The 27,184-nt window shown below is 48.6% G+C and overlaps 1 protein-coding gene and 1 long non-coding RNA gene across 2 annotated transcripts in view; one reads left to right on the top strand and one right to left on the bottom strand.

The window, feature by feature from the left end:
• The first annotated feature begins 13,950 nt into the window (after positions 1–13,950).
• On the top strand, positions 13,951–20,448 carry LOC144113210 (uncharacterized). The gene is made up of 3 exons (XR_013310695.1): positions 13,951–14,058; positions 16,900–16,988; positions 20,320–20,448. It is a non-coding gene; the product is annotated as an uncharacterized LOC144113210 (long non-coding RNA).
• Positions 20,243–27,184, bottom strand: part of LOC144113209 (exosome RNA helicase MTR4-like) — a 55,321-nt gene continuing 48,379 nt past the window's right edge. The window contains 5 exon segments of the mRNA XM_077646174.1: positions 20,243–20,551; positions 23,424–23,528; positions 25,464–25,626; positions 26,406–26,568; positions 26,977–27,140. Coding sequence (XP_077502300.1) covers positions 20,499–20,551; positions 23,424–23,528; positions 25,464–25,626; positions 26,406–26,568; positions 26,977–27,140 — 648 coding nt within the window. The 3' untranslated portion in view covers positions 20,243–20,498.

Below are 27,184 nucleotides of genomic sequence, written 5' to 3'. Positions count from 1 at the left end.
GATGTGTGCACCCCTTGAGGAATCCGATGGGTAACCCCACGCAGTGTGTGCGCCGTTGAAGTCACCACCAACTAGAATAGGGATACCTGAGTTGGTAGAACGCAGAAAACGAACCCATCCCAGATTGGGAGATGTGGAGCCAGGACGACTATAAAAAGAAACTAGGACAGGGGGTGTGCGTGCAGGTTTTACGAGAAGGGCGACAACCTCTTGACGTGTGTTGCACCACCGTGAAAGGTCGAGCGGTGTGTGCGGAACTGAACTGTGAATATAAATTGCAGATTTACCTGGGCTGAGGGAGGAGGCGGTGCAACGGCGATCAGGGATAGGGGGTGAATGGTAGGCGCAGAAACCTGAAAGGCGTGGGAGTGCATTATGCTCTTGCAGTAGGAACGCCCATGCCCTCAGCTTTCCGTCGCGAAGGCGGATGTTCACTTCAGAGGCCTTATTAGTGAATCCTCGACAGTTCCACTGCACCACCACCGATGATGATGCGCTATCCATGACGAGGCCGAAGAGCTTCCACGATGAGGGATGTCACCTGCTTCATCAGCGCTAATATCTTATTCACTGTCGGGGTAGTCACGGCTAACAGGTGGTCGGCACCTGATTGTGGCCCAGTGCTTACCCTAAGTGATTCCTCTGATGATTGCTCCCGAGTTATTAGAATTCTTCGAGAGGATTGAGAACGACGCTGTTCCCGGCGCTGGGTGAGTTCGTCTAGTCGGCGGCGAGCCTCCGCGATTGCATTGTCTAAAGCTGTGTCTTCATCTGTGGTATCCACATGTGATGAATGCACTGGACGTTTTGGCGTACCATTTGATCCGGGAAGGTGAGCCGCTTGTGCATATGTACGCTGGTGAGAAGACGTATGGTGAGCAGCGGGCTCAGATAAAGGAAGGCGCCCCAGGCATAACAGCACCCCCGCCATCAGAAAATGCGTCGGGAAGATGAGCTGCTCCTACGCAGCTCGGCTGACAGGACGTGCGAGAATGAGCTCTCGTTCTGTAGTTCTCCAGGACTCTCCTCCTCTACAGGGGAAGTCCAGCTCTGGGATCTCTGCGAGGCGAGCCAAACGGGAGAACAAACGCCAAGCCGCACACAACAAAAGCGAGTGCCGTTTGAAGCCCATTCGTCCCACCAGACCAACACCAAAACAAACAGATTACACTAGAGAAATCCCTCTATGCTAAACTTTAAATTATACCCAAATTTTGCTCAACGAACACGAAGCGTTAACACAATGCAAGGTTCAGGTGTTCGGACCTTTTTTTTAAAAAAACGTTGTCATACATGACACTCAAGATAGAAGGAAAATTAAAATTGGTGTACAATCGGTCGGAAAGAAAGGTTGAAACGATCTCGGATGTCACCCGAGAAGGGAGTAATCAACCGAGAGGTTAGACAGAGGCTTTTAATTTTGCCCCAAGCTATTCTCTATTCCCACTATCACAATTGACCATACGGTCTTCCTTTCGTTCTGCATGGCAGCAGACACGACATAAATGTGCAAAGCTTGTACAACGGCAGAAAGAGGCTTCGCTCGTGGTTCTTTGTCTGCGGACACTAGCATCTAACAATATGCGAAGGTAAAGTTTGCGTGCCACACCACAAAACGAACCTAACAAAAGTTTAAAGTCATCTCAAGGCGTCTACACGAGACTCCGCCTCATAGGCCCAAGAATGACGTCATTATATTTCCGTTCGTCAGCGGACACTCTCAATGCGCAGCTAAACCTACGCACAATTCGCATCAAAGTTATAAACATAAGTGATACCGTGAAAGAAAAGAAACAAAACCTAGATAATCTCGCTGTTAAGATTACATCTTCACATCTACAGCGTTCGTTTGCACTACACTGGACTGTACAACACTTAGGGGCTACATAAAAACCAAGATCAAGGCTACATCACTGCAGCACAAAATTCCTGAGGAGTACAAAATTCTACTCAGGCATAAAAACTCAAATCTTGGTTCTAATGAATATAAAAGCAAACAGTAAATATAAAGAGGACCTATTTTTGGAATGGGCCTTAAAACCATTTTGCGATTCAAGGAATCAACTGATTCTTCAGCCGCGCCCTGCTCGGTCGTGGTCGGACAGCCAAGGCTTCCCAAAAGTTGAGAGGCTGATTGGTTACGCCTTTGTCAACACCTTCCAGACAATTTCCTCTGTGCGACATGTGTCCAGACCCTGTGTAATTCCTGGAAAGCCTAAATCGGGAGGGGTGCTTCCCCCTCTCTCTATTCCCTGCATATTGTGTCCCCCTCCGACTCGCGCGCGTTCCGTGGAGCCCTTTTGTGTGGCGGCCGCGCGCCCTTCTGCGGAGCACGACGTACGTGTCACGTTTCCTAGGACAACAGTCCCACAGCGGGACACGTGGCTTCCGCCCTGCATGCGTACGCATAGTCGGTTGGTCTTGCTCGTGAAGCTTTCGGATTTCCTGTACCGCGGCGAAGATGTCGGGCTGTTACACTGCTGATTAGTTTTCCCAATTCCGGTGTTTTTGACCCGCACATCTTTCTTCGCCTGCAGCCGCCTTCGGGAAACTATGCCAGTTTCTGGATTACTTCTCAAGGTGTCGTCAGGTGCTAAGCTGCCGAACCTCGCCTCAGCATCGAGAGTTGACGTATCGATCTCAGAAAGCTCGTTGCGTTCGCGATGTTTCTTGCGTAGCGGCATCACTTGTGCTTGGCTCGCAGTGCGAGGCGAAGGTTCACCTGACGAACCGTTCGCTGCCATTTCTTCCGTGCACGATAGCTCATTTTCCTGCGATCTATCACTAGCCGCTGTCATCTCCTCATCACTGAGCTGCTCTTTATTTCGATGCAGCACTGAGCCGCATTCCGCGCTTACAATCCAACTGTCAGCGGGCGCTATCTGTGGGCCACTGCCCGTCGGAAACTGAGAGCAACCCGCCTGGATTTCCGCAGAGAATAGCTGCTCGCTCTCTTGCCTACATTTCGGTGCTGAGCGTTCACCTTTCTGGATTACAACGACAATCTTTGCGGCATTACGCTTTTCAGCTAACGCTGCGCTCTGACTTGGCGCTTCAACGTTGCTGTCAGGTGCCGGAAAGCTCTCTTTCCGTGCGGTGACATACAAGTTCGCCGCAGTCTTTCTGGCGCGGAATCTCTGCCTCATTTGCCATAGCGGCATCTGTATCAGGGCTAGAACCAACCCTTTCTCTGCTCTTCCGAGCAACAATTGTGTCCCTAGCTGACCAAGCGGGGCTCGTGGGCTGGTCGCTGACACTCTGATGGGAGCGCTGCCCGCTGGCATCACTAAGGTCTTTATAGTCCGCCTCTGTACGTATGCCGAAGAAGCAGAAGAGGGCTCTTTTCGCTACTTCGTAGTTGTCAGCATCCTCGTCGGACAGCCTCGCTAATACGGCGCCGACATCACAAGGGAGGATGGCCGTCAACATCTATGGCCAGTCGCCCTGGTCTACCTGCTCTTCCCTACAGATCCGCTCGAAATTTCCGAGAAAAGTGCTCAAGTTCTCCCCTCTCCGGAAAGTCTGCAAACGATATCGAGCTCTACGCCACTGAACTAGAAGCGTGAGCTCCTGCAGTTCTCGTCTGCGTTGTTCCTCTAGCTGGGCTGCTAGCTGCGCCCGTCGCTTACACCTAGCCTCCCATTCTCTATCTGCTTCTTCTTCTTCTTCCTCACGAAGCCTTCGTCTTTCTTGTTGCTCACGAAGACATTGTTACGACGAAGTGGCTGTGGTAGACGAAGTGGCCTCCCGCGTTAGAGGGCGAACGAGGAAGAAGAAGAAGAAGCCCCTTGTTCGTGTTGGTGCTCCCTGCTAGGAATTCTTTATTCTAACCCCAACACTTGTAAATAAATGTAAATAGTTTTTCCCCGTAACAATATTGCTGCTCTTGTTCCTAGTGGAGCCTTTGCCTTTCCTGTTGCTCAGGGAGCTCTCGCTTCTGTTTCTCCTCACGGAGCTTTCGTTTTTCTCGCTCCGCTCTTCGTTCCAAAATCGTCTCCCACGCCTCATCTGCCTCCTCGATTGTCACCTCCTCCACCCGTATAACATCCGTGATCACTTCTCTCATTTCCGTGGGGTCTACTGAAATCCCCAATTCTTCTAGAATTTCAAGGAGGTCCTTTATCTTGAACTTCTCCATCGCGGATCACACCTCGTGCCGCTAATCCCCCACTACATACAAGCCTCAACTTCAAGCGAACAAAACAAAAAACAGCCAAAATTTCATTCCCCAGAAATCTAAAATACCACATCAACATCTGCCTATGCTAGTGCGGTCTGGCGAAATAAATGGCAAACATCGGGCACTCACCCTGCCGAAATACAGCTGACGCCGTCTGTCCCGTAGCTGCCGGGGTCCGTTGGAGCCGGTGACCTGACACGTCCATCTCTCGTTCTTCAGAAGCGTAGCTGATGCCATCAGTCAATCACGCAGCTGCCGGGGTCCATTGGAGCTGGTGACTTGACGTGGGCATCCCTCTGCCTTCAGTGGTGCGCCCAGGCTTCGGATCTCACCGCTGATCACCAGTTGTTAGGATGGAGGGAGCGTGGTCGGCCCGGAGAAGGGACGAGGGGCGTCGGAGACATGGTTACGAAGGGAAAAACAAGGAAAACTTTATACAAAGACTATTTACATACTGTACAGGCGAGAGCTACTGAGAGTGCCTCCTCAGTAAAGGGAGCTTCTTCGCGGTCTGGAGTGTCTCTCAGCAAAAGGCCTCTCTCCAGAGAGAGAGAGAGAGAGGGGGGGGGGGCTCCTTTGGTACCAAACCAGCAGCTCGTTAAATACCCTTCGTTTTCCCCAGATCCCTGGCTGGGGAATACAGTTCGAAGAATGATTTCCAATCAAACGTGCAGACGATGACACTGGTGGGACCGCCTACGTCAAGGCGGTCCTGATGTTCTCTAGCAGTTCAGTCGATGGAAAGGGAACAGGACACGGTCACGTTGTCGTCAACACAACTTACACGTGGGCGCGCACGTGGGTTTGGAATGCGTCCATGTGACCCAGGAATGCACGTGCGTGACACAGGAATGCGGGCCCATGTAGCACAGGAATGCCAGGCTGTTTCCCAGCAGGGGTTGAAAGACCTTGCACTTCGTCGTCTGATGACCGGAACGCGAAACCTCTGTCGAAGGCGCAGCTCTCCGTCAATTTTCAACCCCAGCGCCACTAATGAGGACCACATTTGGTTCGTCGACCCGATGGAATGCTAGACCACGTGGGGACGCCATTGTCGTCGCTGTCTCTGCCATTCCTTCCGCGAACGCCAGTCTTTGCAGTCACGTTTCTTTGGTTTTCTGGAAATCCTGGTCGGGGAGCCCGCGTCTTTATTCATTTGGGCTGGAAGGCACCCCAGGCTTAACAATATACACTATTTACAAAAGGTAACAATGGAGGAAGGAAAGATCCACGACAGCTTTAGCAGAGCGTGTCTTACACAAGTAAAACACGCTCTATGTCTGTGCTCCGTGGCACATGTGTCTTACTTAAGTTACAACATGCCGCTGGTCCTTAAGGGTAACGGAGTGGATCCCAAGAGAAGGCAAGCGTAACAGGGGGCGGCAGGCGGTTAGGTGGGAGGATGAGATTAAGAAGGTTGCGGGGATACGGTGGGCGCAGCTGGCAAAGGACCGGGTTAATTGGAGAAACATGGGAGAGGCCTTTGCCCTGCAGTGGGTGTTGTCAGACTGATGATGATGATGCCATTACTTTCCTGCGCGACAGCACAGAGCACACGAGTGATTAAAGGTAAGTTTCCTCAAAAGCTGTACTTTGTTTATGGCAACATGCAGAACATATGGGTCAGCACGCATGCATTCCTGAAGTGGAATAATCTAGGCGTAGCACGGATTAGACCGCCAGTTTTTATTATCGGATCTATCGGGCACGCCCAACAGCCCCATGTAGAGGGAGTATTTCGTATGCGCCAAATCTTATCTTTCCTTTTTCTTAATGAGTTCTTGCTCGCGATATTATAGCGACTTTGCCATGAAAAGCGCGCTCTACTAGAGAAAGAGCCTAGAACTGATGCTGTAGGGGCTTGGTAGCCTGGTCAAGCCGCGTGTAGCATCCTGGCTTCCAACACGTGGCTGGGTCCCAAAGCTGGACAAAGACTGAATGGCTTTCTAACAGAGCAAGTTGTCGTCGGTCGCCACAAAGATAAAATATCAAATAAAATAAAAGTCAACAACTTCATATGAAGACAACTAAGCAATAATCGGCAGACGGTTGTCTTTGAGTGAAATGTTTACATACGCCACGAAAAAAAATTAGGCAGTGGCGTAGCTCTGGTTAAGACTGGATATACAAGCAAAAAGCTTCAGTTATGCTTTGTTTGACGTCATGGTTATGCTTCGTAGCTTAGCTGGTATTGTATACATTGTTTATCTATGGGCGTAGACTTGGTTACTCAATGGCATATGTTTACGAGTTAGACACAGAAGCGACAGTGTTAAACTTCTTTATTTATTATTGTTGGACACATTGTCTTGCAGTTTCTCTACAGTCATAAAGACAGCCCGGTGATCCGAGCAGTAGCAAGCAGCTGTCTCTATGGTTTCGCTGTTGTGCAGCCAAGCGAGTACTTCTGGATCGGACAAATTTAGTTTCTCAGCTTTTCTGCGTAGTCTAGCAGCAGCCGCACTCTCCTTCCCTTCCATGTCGAGTGCGCACGCCTATTCTCTGGCAAGCGCATTATATAGCCTCCTTTCGAAAACACATGACGCACATGTGCAGTAGCGCGCGGCTGTGCAGAAATGTTAGGCGACGGAGTGGGCGGCGGCGGCGGCGGCGGCGACGGCAGCGGCGAGGAGCGACCGCCTGCGCGGCGCGTGACGTCACTCGTACTCGCGCATGCGCATAACTCACCAGCCGCCGCCGCCTGCGCTGTGCGTGACGTCACTCGTGCTCCGACATACGCCGGCTCGCGCGAAGCGCGGTGTTTACTAGCGTAGTGAAGCGTTTCGATTAAAAAAAATTAAATTTCCTTTTTGAGTAAAGTAAAGACGGAGCAACTGTCTCACTTCTCGGTGGCCACCTCAACCACACCGGGAGGGAAGGTATGAAGGAGGGTGAAACAAGGTACAGATACATAGCTGTAGCCAAGGGCTCTGGAATAATTTCGGCCACCTGCATCTTTAACGCTCACTGACGTATCGCGTGGCACATGGGCGAGAGATCGAGGCTGGTAGTTATTTGCGACCTGACATATGCTTCAGCATATGGATAAAAAAATGGCCGCATCTATTTCGTCGTCCGAGTACACGTCGATATGTTTACGTCCGACCAGCTATGCGCTACTGGAGAGTTAATGATTGAAATTGCCCCTCATTCTGATCACAGACAAGAGTGTGGTCCGCATCGTAATTTGAGCCCGAATCACCTGGTAAGGTATGTGAAAAAGCAGCTGAGGAAGCGAAAGCTGCCAACAGATCTTTACGCTTACACATGATTCTGTCGTTGGTGTTCGTTGGAACATCTGCGCACAGTAAAAAAAAATCGACAGGCACATGCAAGACAGCTTACGTGTGGAAATGCGAAAACATTACTGCCCCTGGGTGCATTGACAACGCACACGCACGCGCATGCACGCACACGCAAGCGCGTATGACGCCACCCGGAGCGCTGTAAGACGAACGCTTGCATCGCAATTTCGATACGAAAATTGGTTTTGGGGGAAAGGAAATGGCGCAGTAACTCTTACATCTCGGTGGACACCTCAACCTCATCTTAAGGGAAAGGGTAGAGAGTTTGGAAATTAAGACATACAACTGAAGGCTCATAAGTCATTGGTTCGAATCCCTGTCGCAAGCTACCCTCCAACTTGACTAGCACATGTGTAAGCTATATATTGCCACAGTGTTAGCCATGGTGGGACAGCAACCGCTGGTCTTTGTCTGCCCCGCACCTCCACCAAAATGTCACCGAAAGCCGGCAGAAAGGGCAGAAGGGCACACCAGGACTAGCCAGGCAGACACACTCAGCGAACAAACGCACGAGCCGGGGCAGACAAAGACCAGCCGACGACAGTGCGCCAGGAATACCCGTTTTTCGCGTGTCCAACGACCACGTCACTCTACCATCGCGTGCCAGCTTATTTTCTACGGTCGACTGCGACAACCCCCGCGCGTCCAATGGCATCGCAGAAGCAAACTTGTCTTTACTGCTGAGCCAACAAGTCTGCATCGCACTGAGCTTCTGGTTACGAACTTTAGCGCCGAATACCGCCACTTGGCGAAAAATATAGCCATCGCCTATTTCGATGAAATTAGCGAGCCCGCAACCCACTGCGCGTTGTCAACGTCCAGGGATACTCCTCCAGGAGGACCTAGTCGAACTGTTAAGGCTGACGTAAACCCTGCTTTGAACACTGATCAGCATCGCCGCTTGCAAACCATCCTTGACTCTTTTCATGACTGCTTTGCAACCACCTCTAAGGTCAGGATGACGTCCATAACGAAACATCGCATCATAGTTGATGACAGTGGGCGGCCTATTCGTCAACACCCCTATCGAGTGTCGGCGAGAGAACGTGAGGCGATACGACTGCAGGTGGACGAAATGTTCCGGGATGATGTCATACAACCGTCTACAAGCCCATGGGCTTCGCCTGTTGTGCTGGTCGCCAAGAAGGACGGGACACTGAGATTTTGTGTCGACTATCGAAGACTTAACCAAATTACCAAAATGGACGTTTACCCGTTACCTCGAATCGATGACTCTTTAGACCGGCTGCGTCATGCCCGCTATTTTTTTTTTTGTCTTGAACTCCGCAATGGGTACTGGCAGATTGAGGTAGATGAACGGGACCACGAGAAGACAGCGTTCGTTACTCCTGACGGGTTGTACGAGTTCAAGGTTCTCCCCTTCGGCTTGTGTTCCGCTCGTGCCACCTTTCAAAGAATGATGGACACTGTCTTCGTTGGCCTCAAATGGCAGTCCTGCCTCGTCTACCTTGATAATTGGTTTTTGGGGGAAAGGAAATGGCGCAGTATCGGTCTCATCTATCGTTGGACACCTGAACCGCGCCGTAAGGGAAGGGATAAAGGAGGGAGTGAAAGAAGAAAGGAAGAGAGAGGTGCCGTAGTGGAGGGCTCCGGAATAATTTCGACCACCTGGGGATCTTTAACGTGCACTGACATCGCACAGCACACGGGCGCCTTAGCGTTTTTCCTCCATAAAAACGCAGCCGCCGCGGTCGGGTTCGAACCCGGGAACTCCGGATCAGTAGTCGAGCGCCCTAACCACTGAGCCACCGCGGCGGGGAGACCGCGGCGGCTGCGTTTTTATGGAGGAAAAACGCTAAGGCGCCCGTGTGCTGTGCGATGTCAGTGCACGTTAAAGATCCCCAGGTGGTCGAAATTATTCCGGAGCCCTTGATGATGCCATTTTTCTGCCACCTACGACAAGCATCTCAAGCGCTTGAGTGCAGTACTGGAGGCTATACGATCGGCCGGCCTCTCGCTCAAACCAGAGAAATTCCACTTTGCTTTCCAACGGCTGAAGTTCCTGGGCCATGTCGTGAGTACTGAAGGTGTTACCCCTGACCCCGACAAGACGGCTACCGTATCTGTGTTTCCTACCCCCACTGATAAACGTGCTGTGCGCCGTTTTTTGGGTCTCTGCGTCTGTTACCGACGTTTTGTGCGAGACTTATCCCGACTAGCCGAACCTCTAACTCGCTTGACAAAGGACGACCAACATTTCATCTGGGCCCAAGAACAGCAGACGGCCTTCGACGACCTCAAGAACCGCCTCCAAACTACGCCCATTCTTGGCCAATTCGACGAGGCGGACACGGAACTACACACCGATGCCAACAACGTTGGTCTAGGTGCCGTCCTCGTTCAGTGGTAAGATGGTGTTGAGCGCGTGATTGCTTATGCAAGCCGCACTCTGTCGCGATCTGAAGCAAATTATTCTACCACGGAAAAGGAGTGCCTTGCTGTCGTTTAGGCGGTAACGAAATTTCGCCCATACTTGTATGGTCGCCCATTTCGAGTCGTGAGCGATCACCACTCGCTTTGTTGGCTCGCGAACCTTAAAGACCCATCGGGGAGGCTGGCGCGTTAGAGTCTCCGCTTGCAAGAATTCGATGTTACTATCGTGTACAAGTCTGGCAACAAACACAGCGACGCAGACTGCCTGTCCCGTGCTCCTCTCCCGTATATCATTGCTGACACGGAAGACGATCCCGCTTTTCTTGGCGCTTTAACCACGTCCGTCCTTGCTCAACAACAGCGAGATGGCGCCGAGCTACGACCACTCATAGAGTACCTCGAAGGTCGCACCTCGTCGCCGCCCCGATTCTTAACACGCGGGCTATCGTCGATCTGCCTGCGGGGTGGCATCCTCTACAAGAGAAACTACGGTCCAACGGACACTCCGTACCTGCTCGTGGTCCCAATGGTGCTTCGAGACGAAGTTCTGCACGCATGCCACGACGACCTTTCTTCCGGCCACCTCGGCTTTTCTCGCACGTTGGCGCGGATACGGCAGAAGTATTACTTGCCCCGGCTTGCTACAGTTGTCCAGCACTACGTTAAGTCTTGCCGCGAGTACCAACGTCGGAAGACACCACCTGTGAAGCCGACCGGCCTATTGAATCCCATTGATCCGCTTCGAATCCCTTTCCACCAGGTCGGCATGGACTTGCTGGAACCATTTCCGACATCATCATTGGGCAACAGGTACATTATAGTTGCCACCGACTACCTCACCGGGTATTGTGAGACGAAAGCCCTTCCCTGCGGCACGGGTGCCGAAATTGCGAACTTTTTCATTTTTAACATTGTCCTCCGTCACGGTGCCCCTGCAGTCGTTTTAACTGATCGAGGCACGGCTTTTACACCTGCCCTTACGAAGGAAGTTATGCGTCTCAGTGGCACCAGTCACCGTCGAACCACTGCCTACCATCCTCACACAAATGGACTCACTGAGCGACTCAATAAGACCATTGCCGACATGCTTTCCATGTACGTCGACACCGACCATAAGAACTGGGACCAGATCTTGCCCTACGTCACGCATATAACACTGCTTTTCAAGAGACGACGCGCTTCACGCCGTTCCCTTTGGCGCACGGTCGCGAAGCCACGACTATGCTGGAAGCAATGTTACTGCCAGACGTTGTACGTCCCTCCGTCGCTGGCGCTGAAGGGTTCGTTCGGCACGCAGAAGCCGCCCGCCAGCTAGCTAGACAGCGAACCTGTACCCAGCAGGAAAGCGACGCTCAACGTTACAACCTTCATCACCGGGCGGTGCTTTACCACCCTGGCGATCAAGTTTGGGTTTGGACCCCAATCCGTCTGCGGGGTCGCTCCGAAAAACTTCCGCGCCGCTACTTCGGCCCCTACGAGGTACTGCGCAAACTGTGCGTGTGTGTGTGTGTGTGTGTGTGCGTGCGTGCGCGTGTGTGTGTGTGGATAAGGCTGAACCCTTTAAATCGGGCGGTGGCTGAAGACTTGAATTTTTACTCTTGTCTTGATTTTAGCCACCAATCAGATAACCTTCGCTTGATTGTCGGGAAAAATGGCGCCACATGGAGGTTGGCCAGTGGCGAGTATATACCAGGTGTCCCAGCTAAATGTAGCCAGGTTTTTAAAGAGGATGAATTGTCCTAGCCCCGTGAAACCAACTGAGGGTTGTTCAGAGTCGAGTGGCCTAGTCTGTAGAATTTTTTCGTTCTTCAAATTTAATAAATTCGTTAAATCTCATCAGCTAACTTTTTAACTTGATTTGAGGAACAAAGTGTCAAAGTAAAAGTTGTAGATCGTCTCAAAAAACCACTAGCAGTGCTGTTTCAATCAAGGTACGATTTACGTAGCATTATTTATTGGCCTTAAAAGAAAGCTATCACGTGAGCAGCTGCTGGGTCACATCACTGCCCCAATGTGCACAAAAAGGCTCGTCGGGGAGAATGCAGTAAAATAGATTATGTTCTCTAAGACGCGTCTTGGGACGTTTAAATGGCACCATTGTCACGTGGATGCTTTTTTTATTGTGCGAGCTAAGGTTTAAGGCCAGGAAAAAAATAGCTACTTTACGTTAACGGTATCTTGGTGCAAACGTTGCAGTCTACTGTTTTTCAAACTGATCTACAATTTTTCCATTCACACTTTGTTACCCAGGGTAATTGGTTTTGGGGGAAAGTAAATGGCATAGTATCTGTCTCATATATCGGCGGACACCTGAACCACGCCGTAAGGGAAGGGAGGGAGTGAAAGGAAGGAAGGAAGAAAGAGGTGCCGTAGGGGAGGGCTCCGGAATAATTTCGACCACCTGGGGACCTTTAACGTGCACTGACATCGCACAGCACACGGGCGCCTTAGCATTTTGCCTCCATAAAAACGCAGCCGCCGCGGTCGGGAGCTCCGGATCAGTAGCCGAGCGCTCCAACCACTGAGCCACCGCGGTAGGTATGGCTCAGAGCAGGACGCGACAGCGTGTTGCAGCGTTGCCAAGGAATCCACGGAACGCCATTGTCCGTTCGGCGCGACGCCTTGCCCGGACAATTTAAGGAAAGGAAACATACCTTGGTGGTGGCGGAGTGGTTCAGGGCGGTCGCCCCCCCCCCCCCCCCCCAACATTTTTCCAGAGGGGGCAGCGCCCCCCCTCCAGTATTCAATTGCTTGTCCTTGGATCAGATTTTCGAGAATTGAAACACTTCAGTTCTAGGACTCTCTTCATGCAAAGCACAGTAAGGCTGAGCTACTTGGCTTCGTAGTCGTAAATCATTTCGTATAAGAGTAGCCTAAACCAGCCATGTCCCATCAGAAGTCGACTGTCTGACCCGTGTACATGATCATGATTATGCACAAACCTTTTTTATGCAACTGATCACTCCTCATGCGTAAAGCTTCTCATCTATAAAGCTCCCCATTTCAATTCTTTTTATATTGCTTTGAATCTTTGCACCGTTTGTTCGTTTGCACTCAAAACCACCAGCACGCGGCCTTATCATTTTGTTTTGTAATGCGACCAGACTTTTCTCCATTGACCGTGGCCACGTACAAATGCATCCACATTTTTCCAGATCGCTGTAGTTGCTTTTGGTTCTTTTTCTCGAAGGTTCCTTGCCAGCTTTAAATTGAGCGCGGCGAAGAACTGCAGGAATTCAGTTCGATGACCGCCGAGCACGCTTGTGGCTGTCGCCGCCGCCGAGTCATTCAGTTTTCAGTGGGCGCGAGTCAGCCGATTAATAAGTTTATTTTGGAAGCCTTTTCTTTGTCTTTCTGACTGCTGGAGTGTCGTCACCACAACGTGACAGTTTGCATCAACCTTTGAGCATTCAAAAATTAAAAATAGTAAAAATATAAAATTTTTATGCAAATGAGCATTAAAAAATAGCAACATACGCTCGAAGTCTTGCCCCCAACTCAAAAATAAACTTCCGGAGTCCCTGAATAATGCACAATACAGTGAAACATACTGCAGCCAATGCACCTCTAACTTTCTAGAAGCAGTCTGAAAAGCCACGGTCATACATTTTATGCACCAAACTAGACCTGTTGATGCGAAACGTGCTATGTTGCAGTGCTACAGGGGTGGATTGACGGATCATTCTTAAAGGGGCTCTGAAAGGAGCTCTAATAAATTTGCGGTATGTCTGGGATGTTAAAGCACGCCGCTTTAAGAAAATTGCGCAGAAAGAATTTTTTAATGCGCTTTGTAAAAGCTGAGTTAGCTGCAGTCAAAATTTGAATTTCAGCATCTTCGCGCCTTTTCCTCTCCTCTCGTCAATGGAAGGTCGGCGCTCCTACACCGGCTCCACACCCGATGGCGGAGCTCCCAGACTCTCCGGAGCTGCGCGTCTTATTGGCCGCCATGGTAGCTGCCTTGCGTCTGAAAGAATCTAACCAAAACTGGCCTCTCCCATGTACCGCGAAATGCTCGACTGGTAGCCCACTGTAGCTCTCGCTACAATATCCATCTCTTAACTTGTATACGCAGGTGCGAGAGACGGAAGAGGGTGCGAGCATGAAAAAGTCGCAGGGAAAGGCTCGCCAACTTTTGCGCGCGATTGTGGATTCTCTGCTGCGTGTATACTCCGCCTCATAGTAAGTTGTGTTGGGCAAGTTGGAAGCGACTCATATTGTGGACCAGCGCAAAACGGACAACGGACCTAGGAAAGAGAAGACGACACAGGCGCTGTCTAGCAACTGAATTTTTTTGCAAAACCACTGAAATATATAAGGTTAAAAACATACTAAACCAGAAGAAAAAAAACAAGAAAACAGACACACATCGAGGATTACACGCGGATGGAAGACTCGTATCTAGGAAGGCTATCTCGTTTCTCTGTAATGCCACGGATGGTTTCGCCGCACACGTCAGTGTTCTTGGCAATGCAGCAAGCTTCAATGATTTCCCTGCCTACCCGGTTGCTGCTGCAGTATAGGATTTCAGTATTATGCAAATCGGGCAGGCAAAGGTCGTCATTTTCATCTTTGCAAACGCGGCAATGCTGCACTATGTTCGAGGAAGGGGATTTGTTGATGTCGAGCGAATTCTCGTGCTCTTTCAGCCGATGTTAATGCGCCTTGCCGTCTGTCCATAATAAACCTTTCCGCAAGACAAAGGAACCCTATATAAGACTCCTTTTTTGCAGTTCATGGACTTTTCTGTGAGCACATGCGATACTGTGCACTGCAAAAAGTCTTTTCTGGACGAGGCTGGCTCCAGCTGCCTGTGCACTGCGGCGCATATTTTCCCAAAACTGCAAAATAGTAGTCGTATATAGGGTTCCTTCGTCGACGCACGTTAATGGGGAACAGAAAATACAAGGGCCACATTGACAAATAGCTCGATTTTTTTTTTTTCAGATGGTGAGAAAAATTACGAATGCAGGGGTTTGTACAGTGCCTTCTTTTACTCTTTTGGGAACGACGACATGATTGCCGGCTCACTGCCGTCGGGGTGACAGCCATGCACCGTTCTCGTCGCTTTGCTTCGTAGAACTTGTTTGGGGACATGAAAAACATTGTCCCTAGCGTGTTCAAGTATGCGGTATTGCAGACTGCTGAGCAGCAAATTATCAGTGACCACAGAATGTCACTAAAACAACGTGCGAAGGAAGATTACGACGCGATCCCGGGCAGTTTTGCCGCAGCTGAGCGGCGCGGGCCGGCACTTGTCTCCCAACCAGTCTGCCCTTTCCGCCACAAGGGGCGCGCGCATCGCGCCGGAGTTACTCCTGTCACCAGGAGTGGCTCTTGTAGTTGTGAATCAGAAGTTACTGTCGGCCCGGCCACCATTACGAACACATTTTACAACTGATTCTAAATTTAGCATTCCTATCAAGAGCTCAAACTTTTTAGTATGTTCGCCATTCTTCACTGTTGCATCGGAAAGCATTCCTGGCATTGCCAGCCACGCGAAGGTATGTTATGAAGATACAGTATTGAGGACCAAAAACTAAACAGAGCAGGATTTTTTCTTGTCCTCTGCTGCAGTAGAAGGCACTGTTGGCTCAGCCAGCTACCCAAACATACGCAATGGAGGCAGACTGCAACATTCAACATCAAGTAGCATTAAAAGGCAGGTTGAACAATAAGCTGGTATGTGACCACGCATGGCAGCATTGTTTACAACTCAGTCAGAAGCAGACACGCGCGCCCTCATTCAGCATAAAACTGAGAGGGTTGTGCTATTCACCAGAGAGCGTGATTGAACTGTGGCCAATAAGTGAGCCACTTTATCTGAGCACAGCATGCAAACAACCCGAAATCAAAAACCTTGCTCAGGGACCTCATGAATGAAGTTCCAAATTCATTCTAGCAAAGAAAAAATTTTTTTTTATAACCTCAAAAGCAGTACTTTACACTAAGGCAGAATAGTTGGTTCGGAAGCATCAAGAAATTTCCAAGACACACAGTAAAAAAAAAGGAACGAAAGATACACAGCACAGAGTAACAAGCAAAGTTCTTTTTCAGTGGCACCATGTGCAACAGTTCATATCAGAAAAAAAGAAAGACCCCAACCAAGCATGCTATGCATATATTTTTGAGTATAAATACTGCAGCTGCGTATTTATACACAATTTCACTGAACTAAAATTTTGTGCCCAGCACCTAATCTGGTGAAACTAACTTTCTAGCCTAGCGATTAACACGGGACTACAATGAACAGGATGTAAGTATACCGGTACATTCCACCAAGTGCTGCCTGCAAGGACCCCAAGGATGAATACCTCCATCGCAAAACGACGCAGGCAAAATCAGCAAAAGACACTGTGTACCATGGTGGGCCACAGCAATAAGTGAAAGCGCAAGTTCCTTCTCGCGCTTACCGCAGTTGCGATAGGCGCCTTCACTGGGTGCTATTTGATTGTGACCAAGGCCGGACTGTTTCGTTCGAACAAGAGAGCGGGGATGACGCGTAGACGATGCAGCCCAGAGCAACAAATGGAAGCAGCCAAACATCTCTCACGAATTTTTCCGGGGTCTCCCGTACCTGATAGACCAGAAATATACCGTCACTCGAGCTTGCGTCTCTTTAGAAGGGTTTGAAACGCACGTGCAATCACGCAGCCCGGCGGAACGAAGGTTGGCGACAATCTGCTCTATTTGGCACATCGGCATCGTATCGAGATAGACGGTATGACGCAGTTCATAGTTTTCTATCAAACGTAAACTCGGTTGTATAGCCCCATAAACTTCAGCATATTTGAGGTTCAGCTTTTAATTTTATTCAATGGCAAAGTTGTCACTGACCGGAACCTATCGTTGCCTCTTTCATGTTTGCGTCGAATGCAATTACATGCCTGAACTGCAAGATTAATTTCGTTATAAAAGATAAAAGGTGTTTCGCAATGTCCTGATAAAAGGTGCACTTTACACATCATGAGGATTGTCTATGGTTCGTTGCTACCTCGAGTAATGGCAACATCTTTCCCACAGCTGCAAAGCTTTGCTGGCCTGCACAACATATGTGAAGGAGGATTACTACGACAAGCTGCCAGAGCCCGGCAAAAAGTAATCTCCTTTTGGTAAGTGCTGTGGAATTTCTAAAAGTGAGGCTACAGTAGCACGAAATGAACCGGTTTCGTTTTCATCTGTAGAGAGGATGACCTCCTGGATCTCGTGCCATTCCTGAAAGAAAACACCAGGCTTGGGAAGAAACTGCTAGTGGTTTAACAGTGACAGCTGTTACATCTTTGGTTTGGCCATATAGTCCTGAAATCTACCATGGAATCTGCAGCATCAGCTTTAATTATTTAGTGCATTAATTCCCCATTAATGAAATTACCGTGGCAAAGTGGAGAGAGAACCCCCTCCAAGTTTGGGGGAGAAGACAAGTGAGAGAGGGAATAGAGAGGATGGGAGGCCACAAGGATGGTTAGGCTTTCTCTTGCAGCTGCTGTAGAATGACCAATTCCACATCTATGAACATTAATCCAAACTGCCATCCAAACTGCTATCCAAACTGCCATTCGTGAACACGAAAACTGAAAAGAAAACCAAACTGCTAGTGCACCTAATTCACATTTGGCCTCACTACGCGAATCGGCCATCATTTTTTGTTGCACACACAGTTGCATGTCACTAGAAAAACAATAAGACAGCAGTACGACAGGAAGGCACTCTAAGCAATGAAACACCGCTTGGAATACTGATGGCACAGTGGTGCAATGTGGCTGTGTTGATAACTTGTGAAGCACAGGGTCAGGAGTGATTGCCGTCTTAATTTTTCTGGTAGCGGCATGTCAAGAGTTATGGCATACCCAACAGAGAGGATATGGCTAACATCACCATTACTTTTACCATGTGGCAGAATGTTCACCCATCTCTAGATTCTCTATGAATCTCTAACTTAACGGCTTTTGCACTCTGAAATTTCGTGTGAAAAATGGCATTTGGCAACAGGCTGTGTATAAACACTCATTTCTATGTACTGCTTACCTCTTCTGTGCAAAAAAGAAATCAAACTATATGCGTTGCCTGCAGTGTTTGCAAACCAAAAGTAAATTATCAGAGTAAAGGCATGGTAGTGCCATCTGTCACCAAGAGGTCGAATTGTAGGAAAAGCCATTGTGGCTATCACTTCCTCACTGGTAGACTGGTGCCACTGTGTCGTCCTCACATTGATTTTTCTTGTTTTGCAAATGAACACATATTTATGTTTATTTCTTACAAGTCCAGCACTGTCCTCAGCATGCTATTAAGAATACTGCACTTGTTTCCCTCACCAAATTAAAATTTGGAGTGTGGGATGTCATTACATGATATTCGCTTGCGTTGGCATTAGTTTCACAGTAACCTAGGTCAGCCTGCCCTTGTGCCTTTAAAAATAAAATCATCACCTTCACAATCACTGTTACAAGGTTTAGTGCTTTATACTTTTCCAACCTAACTGATCAACTGTCAACTTGTGCAGTCTCTCTCTGCTGAATAACTGTGCCGCAGTATATTTTCTTCTTGGCTTAGTTCCCAAATTTCGCTGTAGGTACTATATACAGTAAAAGTTCGTCAATTCGAACTGACACCCGGGTCCCAACACAGCCCTGTGTGTTTCAGTGGGGGAAAACTCCCGATAATTCGAACAAGACGGCATCCACTACGGTTAATTCAAACTCGGAGCCCCTAGCTCACACCACTCCTCGTAGATAGCTGACCCGTAGCGAGTACAATGCACTGCAAATTTACTGGAGATGTAAAAAAAAATGGAAAAGAAAAAAATGTGGAGCGCACTACGCTGGCGGAACCTGTGCTCCGGTGCATGCCAAAGCAGGTTTTCGCTGGCGAAGCACTCGCGCGCTTTGGCGCAAGCCGTTCCAGGTTTTCGTTGTGTCGAGATCGCTGGGTCGAGATCACGTGATGTACACAACGCAGCATGGCGGTTCGATCGCCGCCGTCACAGCCGTCACGCTCTTCAAATGCTCGGTAATCGCGGTCCCCTAAATGCTCCTTGGATAACCACGAACCCTCAGAAGCGTCCAGGCATTCCTCAGAAGTGGTGGATTCCGAGTCCTCATTAAGACTGGGTGGCACATATGGAGGGCAGAGCCATCCTGTCAAAGCTTCCAAGCATTCCCGAGGCCTTTGGCCTCTCTCTGCACTTTCGGCACTCATATAGCTTTTTCGTGCCCCGGTTGCTGGATCGCGATCACCTGGTGTACACCGAGGTTCGGGCACCGCCGTCACGCTTTTTGTTGGTGCTGCAAGCTACGTGGACAGCAGTACGCAGACGTTGGAGCCCTTAAGTGATGCCGATATAATTGAGGCTCTATCTGTCTGCTAGTAGACGCCACAGAGCTCAAATGTGGTGAGCACAGCTGACAGTGATGTGTCCGACTGCGGCGACGAGCCTATGCCACTGCCAAGTGCATGTGAAGTAGCGTCGGCGCTCAATGTTGCAGCACGCCATTTCTCTGCCAATGAGAACTCTGACATTGTGCTGAAGCTCTTAGGCTAACTGCAAATGATGCTGATAGAGTCTTGGCAGAAGAAACACAAGCGAATGCACATCACTGATTACTTTTAATTTTGACGAACCTTTCCCTAAATAAACGTGTTTTGAAACAAAAATGGTGCCCTATATTCCAGCACTAAAGCTCACTGCTCATGCGAATGCATTCTAGTCCTTGCTTCTGGCACATAACTGGCCGATCAATTCATTTCATTTGCCATTAGGACCGCATGAATTTAATTCTCTGAATCGCCCGCCACAAACGTGTAGTAGCGCCTTGATTGTGATAACGAGTCTAGATGTGATTGCTTCGGATTCAGCCCGTGCGGTGGGGCGCAATGACCGCTCATTCTAGCGCCCATTCGATAATTCGAACTTCGCTTAATTCACACAATTTTTCTGTCCCCTTTGAATTCGAATCAACGAGCTTTTACTGTATTACTTGCACATAAAAAAATGTGCACTTAAATATGAAGGAGAATTAAACTGAAAAAATTATTTGTTTCCGCTAGTTTATTGCAACCACAGTGGCGGCAAGACATAGCCAATCCATCACCATGTTCAGTTTAGTTGTTTAGTTTATTCATGGGAGTTTAACGTCCCAAAGCGACTCAGGCTGTGAGGGACGCCGTAGTGAAGGGCTCCGGAAATTTTGACCACCTGGGGTTCTTTAACGTGCACTGACATCGCACAGCACACGGGCCTCTAGAATTTCGCCTCCATCGAAATTCGACCACCGCGGCCGGGATCGAACCCGCGTCTTTCGGGTCAGCAGCCGAGCGCCATAACCACTGAGCCACCGCGGCAGCACCATCACTGTGTACAGTACAGCAGTGAATGCCAAAAGGAATTGCTTTACTGTGTAAAGGCAGTTGCTGACCATAATGACACATGTGGATGCTTATTTACAGGCTGCCAGGTTGTGCTGACCAAGTACTTGGAATTCTTGATGGGGATGCTTCTAATGGTGACTCGCAACTTCTTTGTTGACGGCCATGTACCACAGTCATGTATATTCCAGCCACTTTACTGTACAGAACTGATCGTCAATAATTCTTTTCGGTAATTTTTTGTTGCGGCTGCGTCATTTCTACAAATACAAGCTGGCAGCAAACACGATGTCCCTCTTGATTAGCTTGACAGCTGAAATGAATAATAAGGTTGCGTTATTTGTACAGATAAATAATGTGGATCACATACAGGTAAGCATGCTTTTGTTGAATACCATACATACTCGTGTAAGGGCCGCACCATCAACTTAGTAACCAGTTATTAGGAAAAAAAATATGTGAGCTAAAAGGATTGCCTCACATGCACATAATTTTACTCGTGTGGTACAATCCGCTGAGAACTAATAGACGATAACTGTCCACGACACACTGTGCGCCCACGGATTCATCATCCAGCATGCCAGACTCCCGTGAACACACTGAGCCCAGCTCTGCTAACTCGTCTTGTGCGCTCGGCGTTTATACCAGTAAGGAGAAAATGTTAAGCTGCAGAAAACACAACCTTAAGCTTGTGTCACTAGGCCTGGCATGCTTTGCACCGAAGCTGCACGGAAAGTGGTTTGAATCTAGACACAGTTTACCATTCTAACCTTGTTACCAGTTGCCATCACACAATAACCCTTTCACATTAAAATGAACATATAATTGATTTCTGCCAGGCCTTCAACAGCCAAGCACACAGAAAAGCAGACAAGGCGAGGCCACCTCACACCGATGACCACGAGTCGCACATGTAGAGCGCCACTCCTAACTGTTGGCCAGAGCATCATTAGGGCCAGTCGAGCGATGATATTTAATATCGCATGACACTTACCAACAAACTGATCTCGCAACCTGTTTTAATTACGTGATTAATTTGTGCCGGTTGTCGGGTGTGCGTCCTGTCATCCATACGTTCAATGCATTATGCACTTGAAGGATTCGCCAAGGCCGCGCTAATTCGTCATTGAAATGTGCGTCACAGAATAAAAGGGGGATGTGTAATCAGAGCTGAGCTGTAGTAAAAAAAATGTTACCAAAAAATGGGTTTCATGCAGAGGCCACACCCAGTCAAAACCGTGCAAAAAAAAAATCGGCTCTTGCACAAGAGAGACAGTGTGAGTGTGTGGAACCAGCAATCGGTGGAACTGAACACTGTTCTGCCACTTCATACCATATTCTGTAAAAGCTATGATTGCTTTAGTAATTACCATGTGTGTGTCGTGTGTGTAATATGGTATGAAATGGCAGAACAGTGCTCAATTCCATCGGCTGATGGTTCAAAATAATATGGAGCCCTTTCCTCACTTTTGCATTTACAATCATCTGACATCAAAGACAAGCTCTGAATAATTTGTTTCTTTACTGCTCATTTACTCAGTATGCATGCAATGGACCAAAATATTAAACTGTATTAAAACTCCTCACTGCCAAACACAAACATTTTTCCACACGGCATATGACAAAAACAGGTTACTGAATATGAACTGAACACTACCTGGATTACCACCTTTAAACATACAGGTGCCCACAAAAGTTTTCGGAACAAGAAAATTACAACAAAGCTTAAACTGCTGGGCAGCCAAAGCATACAGCCACGAACTGAAGGGTGTGCACTGCAGTTTCTTGCACTATGTGCCCAATGCACCCCTAAATGCCTGGCTGCGCCTCTGATGATGATTATAGATTTTTATGGCGCAATGGCCAAAGAGCGCCATGACACAAGGTAACTAATTTCGATTACTCAAGGTGGGGTCAAAGACCCATTTTCCAAGCATTTCACCCCTGATTAGCTGAGCGCCAGGCCAGGGGAAAGCTTGTACCCATTGTATCACCGGTGGGTACCCGGCGGCACTGGGGATCGAACCCCGCACCTCCCGCATGCGAGGCGGATGCTCAACCACTTAGCCACCGCTGCCGTCGGCTGCGCTTCTATAGTCCAATTCATACGTCAGGTGCAAAGCTGTCAAAGCTAGCGTTCTTGTTTGCGCTGCCTGTATTCGCGACCATAAAGTGGTGCGTTCCTTGTGGTGAGCGAAACATAGTAAATGCTTTGCCTGCAGGCTTACTGCATGACACATTCGTCATGAGCTTGATTAAATGCACTCTTATTGCTGACGACACGTTGTCGCTTTCTCGTGACTAAGACCACTTGGCCACAGAACAAGCGCAGAGTAACACGCTTCCCTTTATTTTCCTATGCGAACTACTTCCATACCTATCACAGCATTGCACCTGATGTATGAAACAGGGTATAGTGAGGAAGAAAATTTACATTTTTGTTATTTTGGTGTTCTGGAAACTTTTGTGGGCACCTGTATGTGTCAAGAAGATTCGTGATACAAAATGGCACCTTACCTGACTGCTCTCATTGGTTTGCAAACCTTACTATCTATCTAAATGCCCAGTGGTACCTTCGTGTCTCTTCTACACATTGCAATTACAATAAACTAATTTCACCAGTGTAGCAATGTTAACATACACCATCAGCCTGATTACACCCACTGCATGGCAAAGGCCTCTCCCATGTCTCTCCAATTAACCTTGTCCTTTGCCAGCTACGCACACCCTATGACTGCAAACTTCCTAACCTCATCCGCCCACCTAACCTTCTGCCGGCCCCTGCTACGCTTGCCATCTCTTGGAATCCCTCCTTGGAATCCCTTGGAATCCCTTAAGGACCAGCGTAATCTTGCCTTCGCATTACATGCTATGCCCATGCCCATTTGTTCTTCCTGATTTCGACTGGGATGTCATTAACCCGCGTTTGTTCCCTACCCACTCTGCCCGCTTTTGGTCTCTTAACGTTACACCTATCATTTTCTTTTCCATGGCTCGCTGTGCCGTCCTTAACTTAAGCTGAACCCTTTCCGTTAGCGTCCACGTTTCTGCCCCGTAGGTGAGTATCGGCAAGATACAGCTGTTGTACACTTTTCTCTTGAGGGATATTGGTAACTCTTGAGGGGCACTGTTAACTACAAATGAGCAGTTAATATAGCTATAGGAGCCACATATCAGCACCTCACCTTCTGAGAATTTGTTTTCCAGTTCCGAGTTTCCTATGCATTTTGCAGCCTGGACTATTTGCCTTAGAAGCTCCTCTAACCTTCTCATACACCTGATTATGCTTCCTGAAAAAAGAAAAGCACCAAAGATCACTGTTTTATTTCTTGTTTACATCACAAAAATATCTGTGCACGAAGAAGCAAATTAGTACCATGAGAAGAACTACACTTAAGTCAATAGCATAACTATAGGTGTCATCGACTGGTCGCTCCTGCGATCCAGTTAGGACCTGGCAGAGTGGGAGCCGCTCTCGCTCTGAGCGCATAGCGAGACTAGTCAAGCCGAATAGTCAGCGAGTTTTTAGAGCGGAAGCGCAGGAGGGAGAAGGGGGACATAGCTTCCAGAACCACTATGCGGCACCACTGCTGATGTCAACAGTAGCCGGACGTAAGGTCCCTTGATTACCTTTAGCAGCACGTGGCCGCACACAGTTTGCATCGCGGTCGCCGCTTAGCCTGTATCGATCGCTACCCCGGCTTTCCTTCCCATGGGATGCTCATTTTTCGAACATCGCCTTGTGGATAGCACTGTCGTCCTCGTCTGAGCTGCTGCTGGAATTGCTGTTGTCATGTGATAGCAACACAGACCGCATTCCTAGCGTAGTTATCCGGAGTCTCTTGGACATTTTGCCTCACACAGCGCAGTACCCGCAAAACACAACACAGCAAGGATGCTACTACTGCGTCAAAACCCTACACTTGCTTCAGCCTACGCACAGGGTACGCCGAGGCCTCTCACTGCTTTCGCAAAATGGCGGAAGTGGCTCTGTCACGTGGACTCATCTCGGAGCCGCTCCCTATCTTTCTTCTTGAAGTGCGCCAAAGCGCTTTGAGCTGGAGGCGAGCACTCAAAAAGAACCAGGCGAATGTGCGGTCGCCTCTCGGAGCACTCTAGAGCGATCTAAAGCGACCAGTCGAAGACACCATATGAATTCGATGTCAATTTCAAAAGCACATCTGTGTTTTTAAGACCTTTGCTAGATGTGTTTTTGCATGTCATCATGTTGGTTACTGCAGTATAGTGCGAGCATTGCGGCTAAGCACTAAGCAAGCGGAGCAAGAGATCTGCATGCGTTCACAACAGTTCAAACAGCGCATGTATTCTGAACTTTCTGCATAAACAATGCAAAAGTTTATTTGAACTGGCAATTTAATTTCCATACACTCACTAAGACAGTCCTTAATGTGTCCTCACAAAACTGATAAAAATAGAATAAAAGGTTTGGTTTGGTTTATGAGGGTTTAACGTCCCAAAGCGACTCAGGCTATGAGAGACCCGTAGTGGAGGGCTCCGGAAATTTCGACCACCTGGGGTTCTTAAACGTGCACTGACATCGCACAGTGCACGGGCCTCTAGAATTTCGCCTCCATCGAAATTCTACCGCCGCGGCCGGGATCAAACCCGCGTCTTTCGGGCCGGCAGCCGAGCGCCGTAACCACTCAGCCACCGCGGCGGCTCAGAATAAAAGGTCCGAACTAAAAGATTATCCCATAAAAATCAGCAGAGCTTGTGCACACAACAAAAACACAGAAAATACTGCAGCTTCATTGCACAACCATGTCTCAGAAGGGTCAGGCAGAAACTCACCTTTACAAACTGAATAAAAATAGTGGCAGCACTGCTTGCCAATGGTTCTTGATAACTGGTAGGATTTCCCACACTTTGGCTTGCCAATGAGAACCCTTGGAATAACTTCAACATGCCCAAGAAAAGCCACGCCTTTAGAGGGGCCTTCATTTGGATCAATCCTCAACTCAAAAGAGATTCGACTCAAGTTTCATGCTGTCGGGGGTTTTCCACTAACCACACCACATGCTACTGCCTGAAAGTCATGTGGCCTGAGAGGATGCTCACACATGAGCACCCTGTCATCAATGCTGCATGCGCACATATGCAGAGGTAGGGAACACCTTTCGAAGCAAGTCGAAAGCAACGTGTACAAGTTACTGCTTTTAAAACAAAGAAAGAAAAGTGTTCACTCTGAGGGCCTTTGCACTTGCCTTCAAAGACGTCGGTCATGCGGCAGACCTGTGCAAAGGAGGACCCCTTGCTCCAGGCATAAACAGCATCCATGAGGTGCGGCTTGAACGAGCTCACATAGGTGTCCTCGTCTATGCACAGCTTGGCGTCCTTGGTCACCTGTGCCACCCTCCGTGCTATATCCTGCACCACCCCAAACCAACAGCAGCAGCATCAGCCACCACTACAGCACCTCTTTCTCCCTTTCTTCTTTCGCTCCCTCCTTTATCCCTTCCTTACAGCACGGTTTCGGGTGTCCACAGAGATATGTGAGACAGTTACTGCGCCATTTCCTTTAATAAAAAAAAACAACCAATTTTTCAATTTTCATCAGCCCGAGTCCGCTGTGCTGTGGCACGCACAGCTAGTAGAGGAATCAACACACAGCAATGCAAATCAACCAAAGTGTGCACAGTTGTAATAAGGGGAGCAGCAAATGGCAAGGCAAAATTATCAATGCTCATGATAACAAACAAAAGCTTTACGACAATGTGGTAAGTCTGGCGACTGATCACAAGACACCTGCAACTTGCTGCAGTGCAAAGAAGCAAGCCTTTGAAGGTTTATGACTTCGAAGATGCAAAGCCATGTGAAGACGCAAGCCTTTGCACACCATTCATTGTCATCATCACCCAAGCAATGTGGCTACATTGCAGGGCAAAATCCTCTCTCTCACCGACCTCCTATTGTGTCTGTCCTGTGCCAGCCGTGGCCAGCCTGTAAATGAACTTCTTCATTTGATCACTCAACTACGGGACTGCGACTACGCTTGTTTCCCCCTCTTCTCCATATCCACTCTGTCGCTCTAACAAGTGGCTATCCTGCATCCAGGACAAGCTCATCACAATTCTTTTCCTTCCCTTAGCCCAATCTAATCTAGAAGAATGTATCCACCTGAACCGGAAGGGCACTAGCATACAGACCTGCATCTGCCGCAGGGGGCCTGACAGTTCCTCTGTAAGATTGGGCATCTCGTTAGACTTCTCCTGGAAGACGAGGCAGCTCAGCAGGGCTGTTGCTTGGTGCACGTTGAGCTCATTGAACGTGTTGTTGAAGATCATCTCGGTAACAAGGAGCTCGTCAGCACTGCAAGGCGAAGGAAAGAAAAGTTGGGGAATGAGCCCCTTGGAGCATAAGCAAAGCAATGAATGTCACCCCTTAGACACGATTTGCATACATACACACTTGTCGTAATTACTGCATGTGTATGGCTGCACCTTACATTTGGAGTGAACAGTTTTTTGGCTAGTGTGGGGCGAGAGTTTCGGGGTCGACTTATATGCAGCAATGTAATGTGCATATTGCACTTTATGACCTTTGCAAGTTTTACAGTGTGTGTTCACGAAATCTCCATGTAGTTTGCACACCCCTTTTTGAAGCCTTAATTTTCTGAAGAAAAAAAATGCGTAAATTATGTGAGTAAATACAATAAATGCAAACGAAAACTGCACAGGCTGCAAGGAATGCTCAAAGCTACTAGACATGTGAACCCACCTGCTGATTTCACAGGCAACCTTGCCCTTGATCTCCATGACGTCAGCGGCTGTAGAGTAGCCAAGCCGCCGAAGAACTCTCTTACGGCACTTCAGCTCATCCATTTGTAGCAGAGCCTTGGCCTTCTTAAGTTCGTTCTTTACATCCCTAATCTCCTGTGCCACCTGTGGATTCAGCAGTCCAGATTACACATCCGGAATAAGCTAAA

This window comes from Amblyomma americanum, chromosome 1 (genome assembly GCF_052857255.1).
Source record: "Amblyomma americanum isolate KBUSLIRL-KWMA chromosome 1, ASM5285725v1, whole genome shotgun sequence".
NCBI classification, from domain to species: domain Eukaryota; kingdom Metazoa; phylum Arthropoda; class Arachnida; order Ixodida; family Ixodidae; genus Amblyomma; species Amblyomma americanum.
Note: the sequence above shows the minus strand (reverse complement) of the source record. Positions and strands in the feature narration are given on the sequence as shown.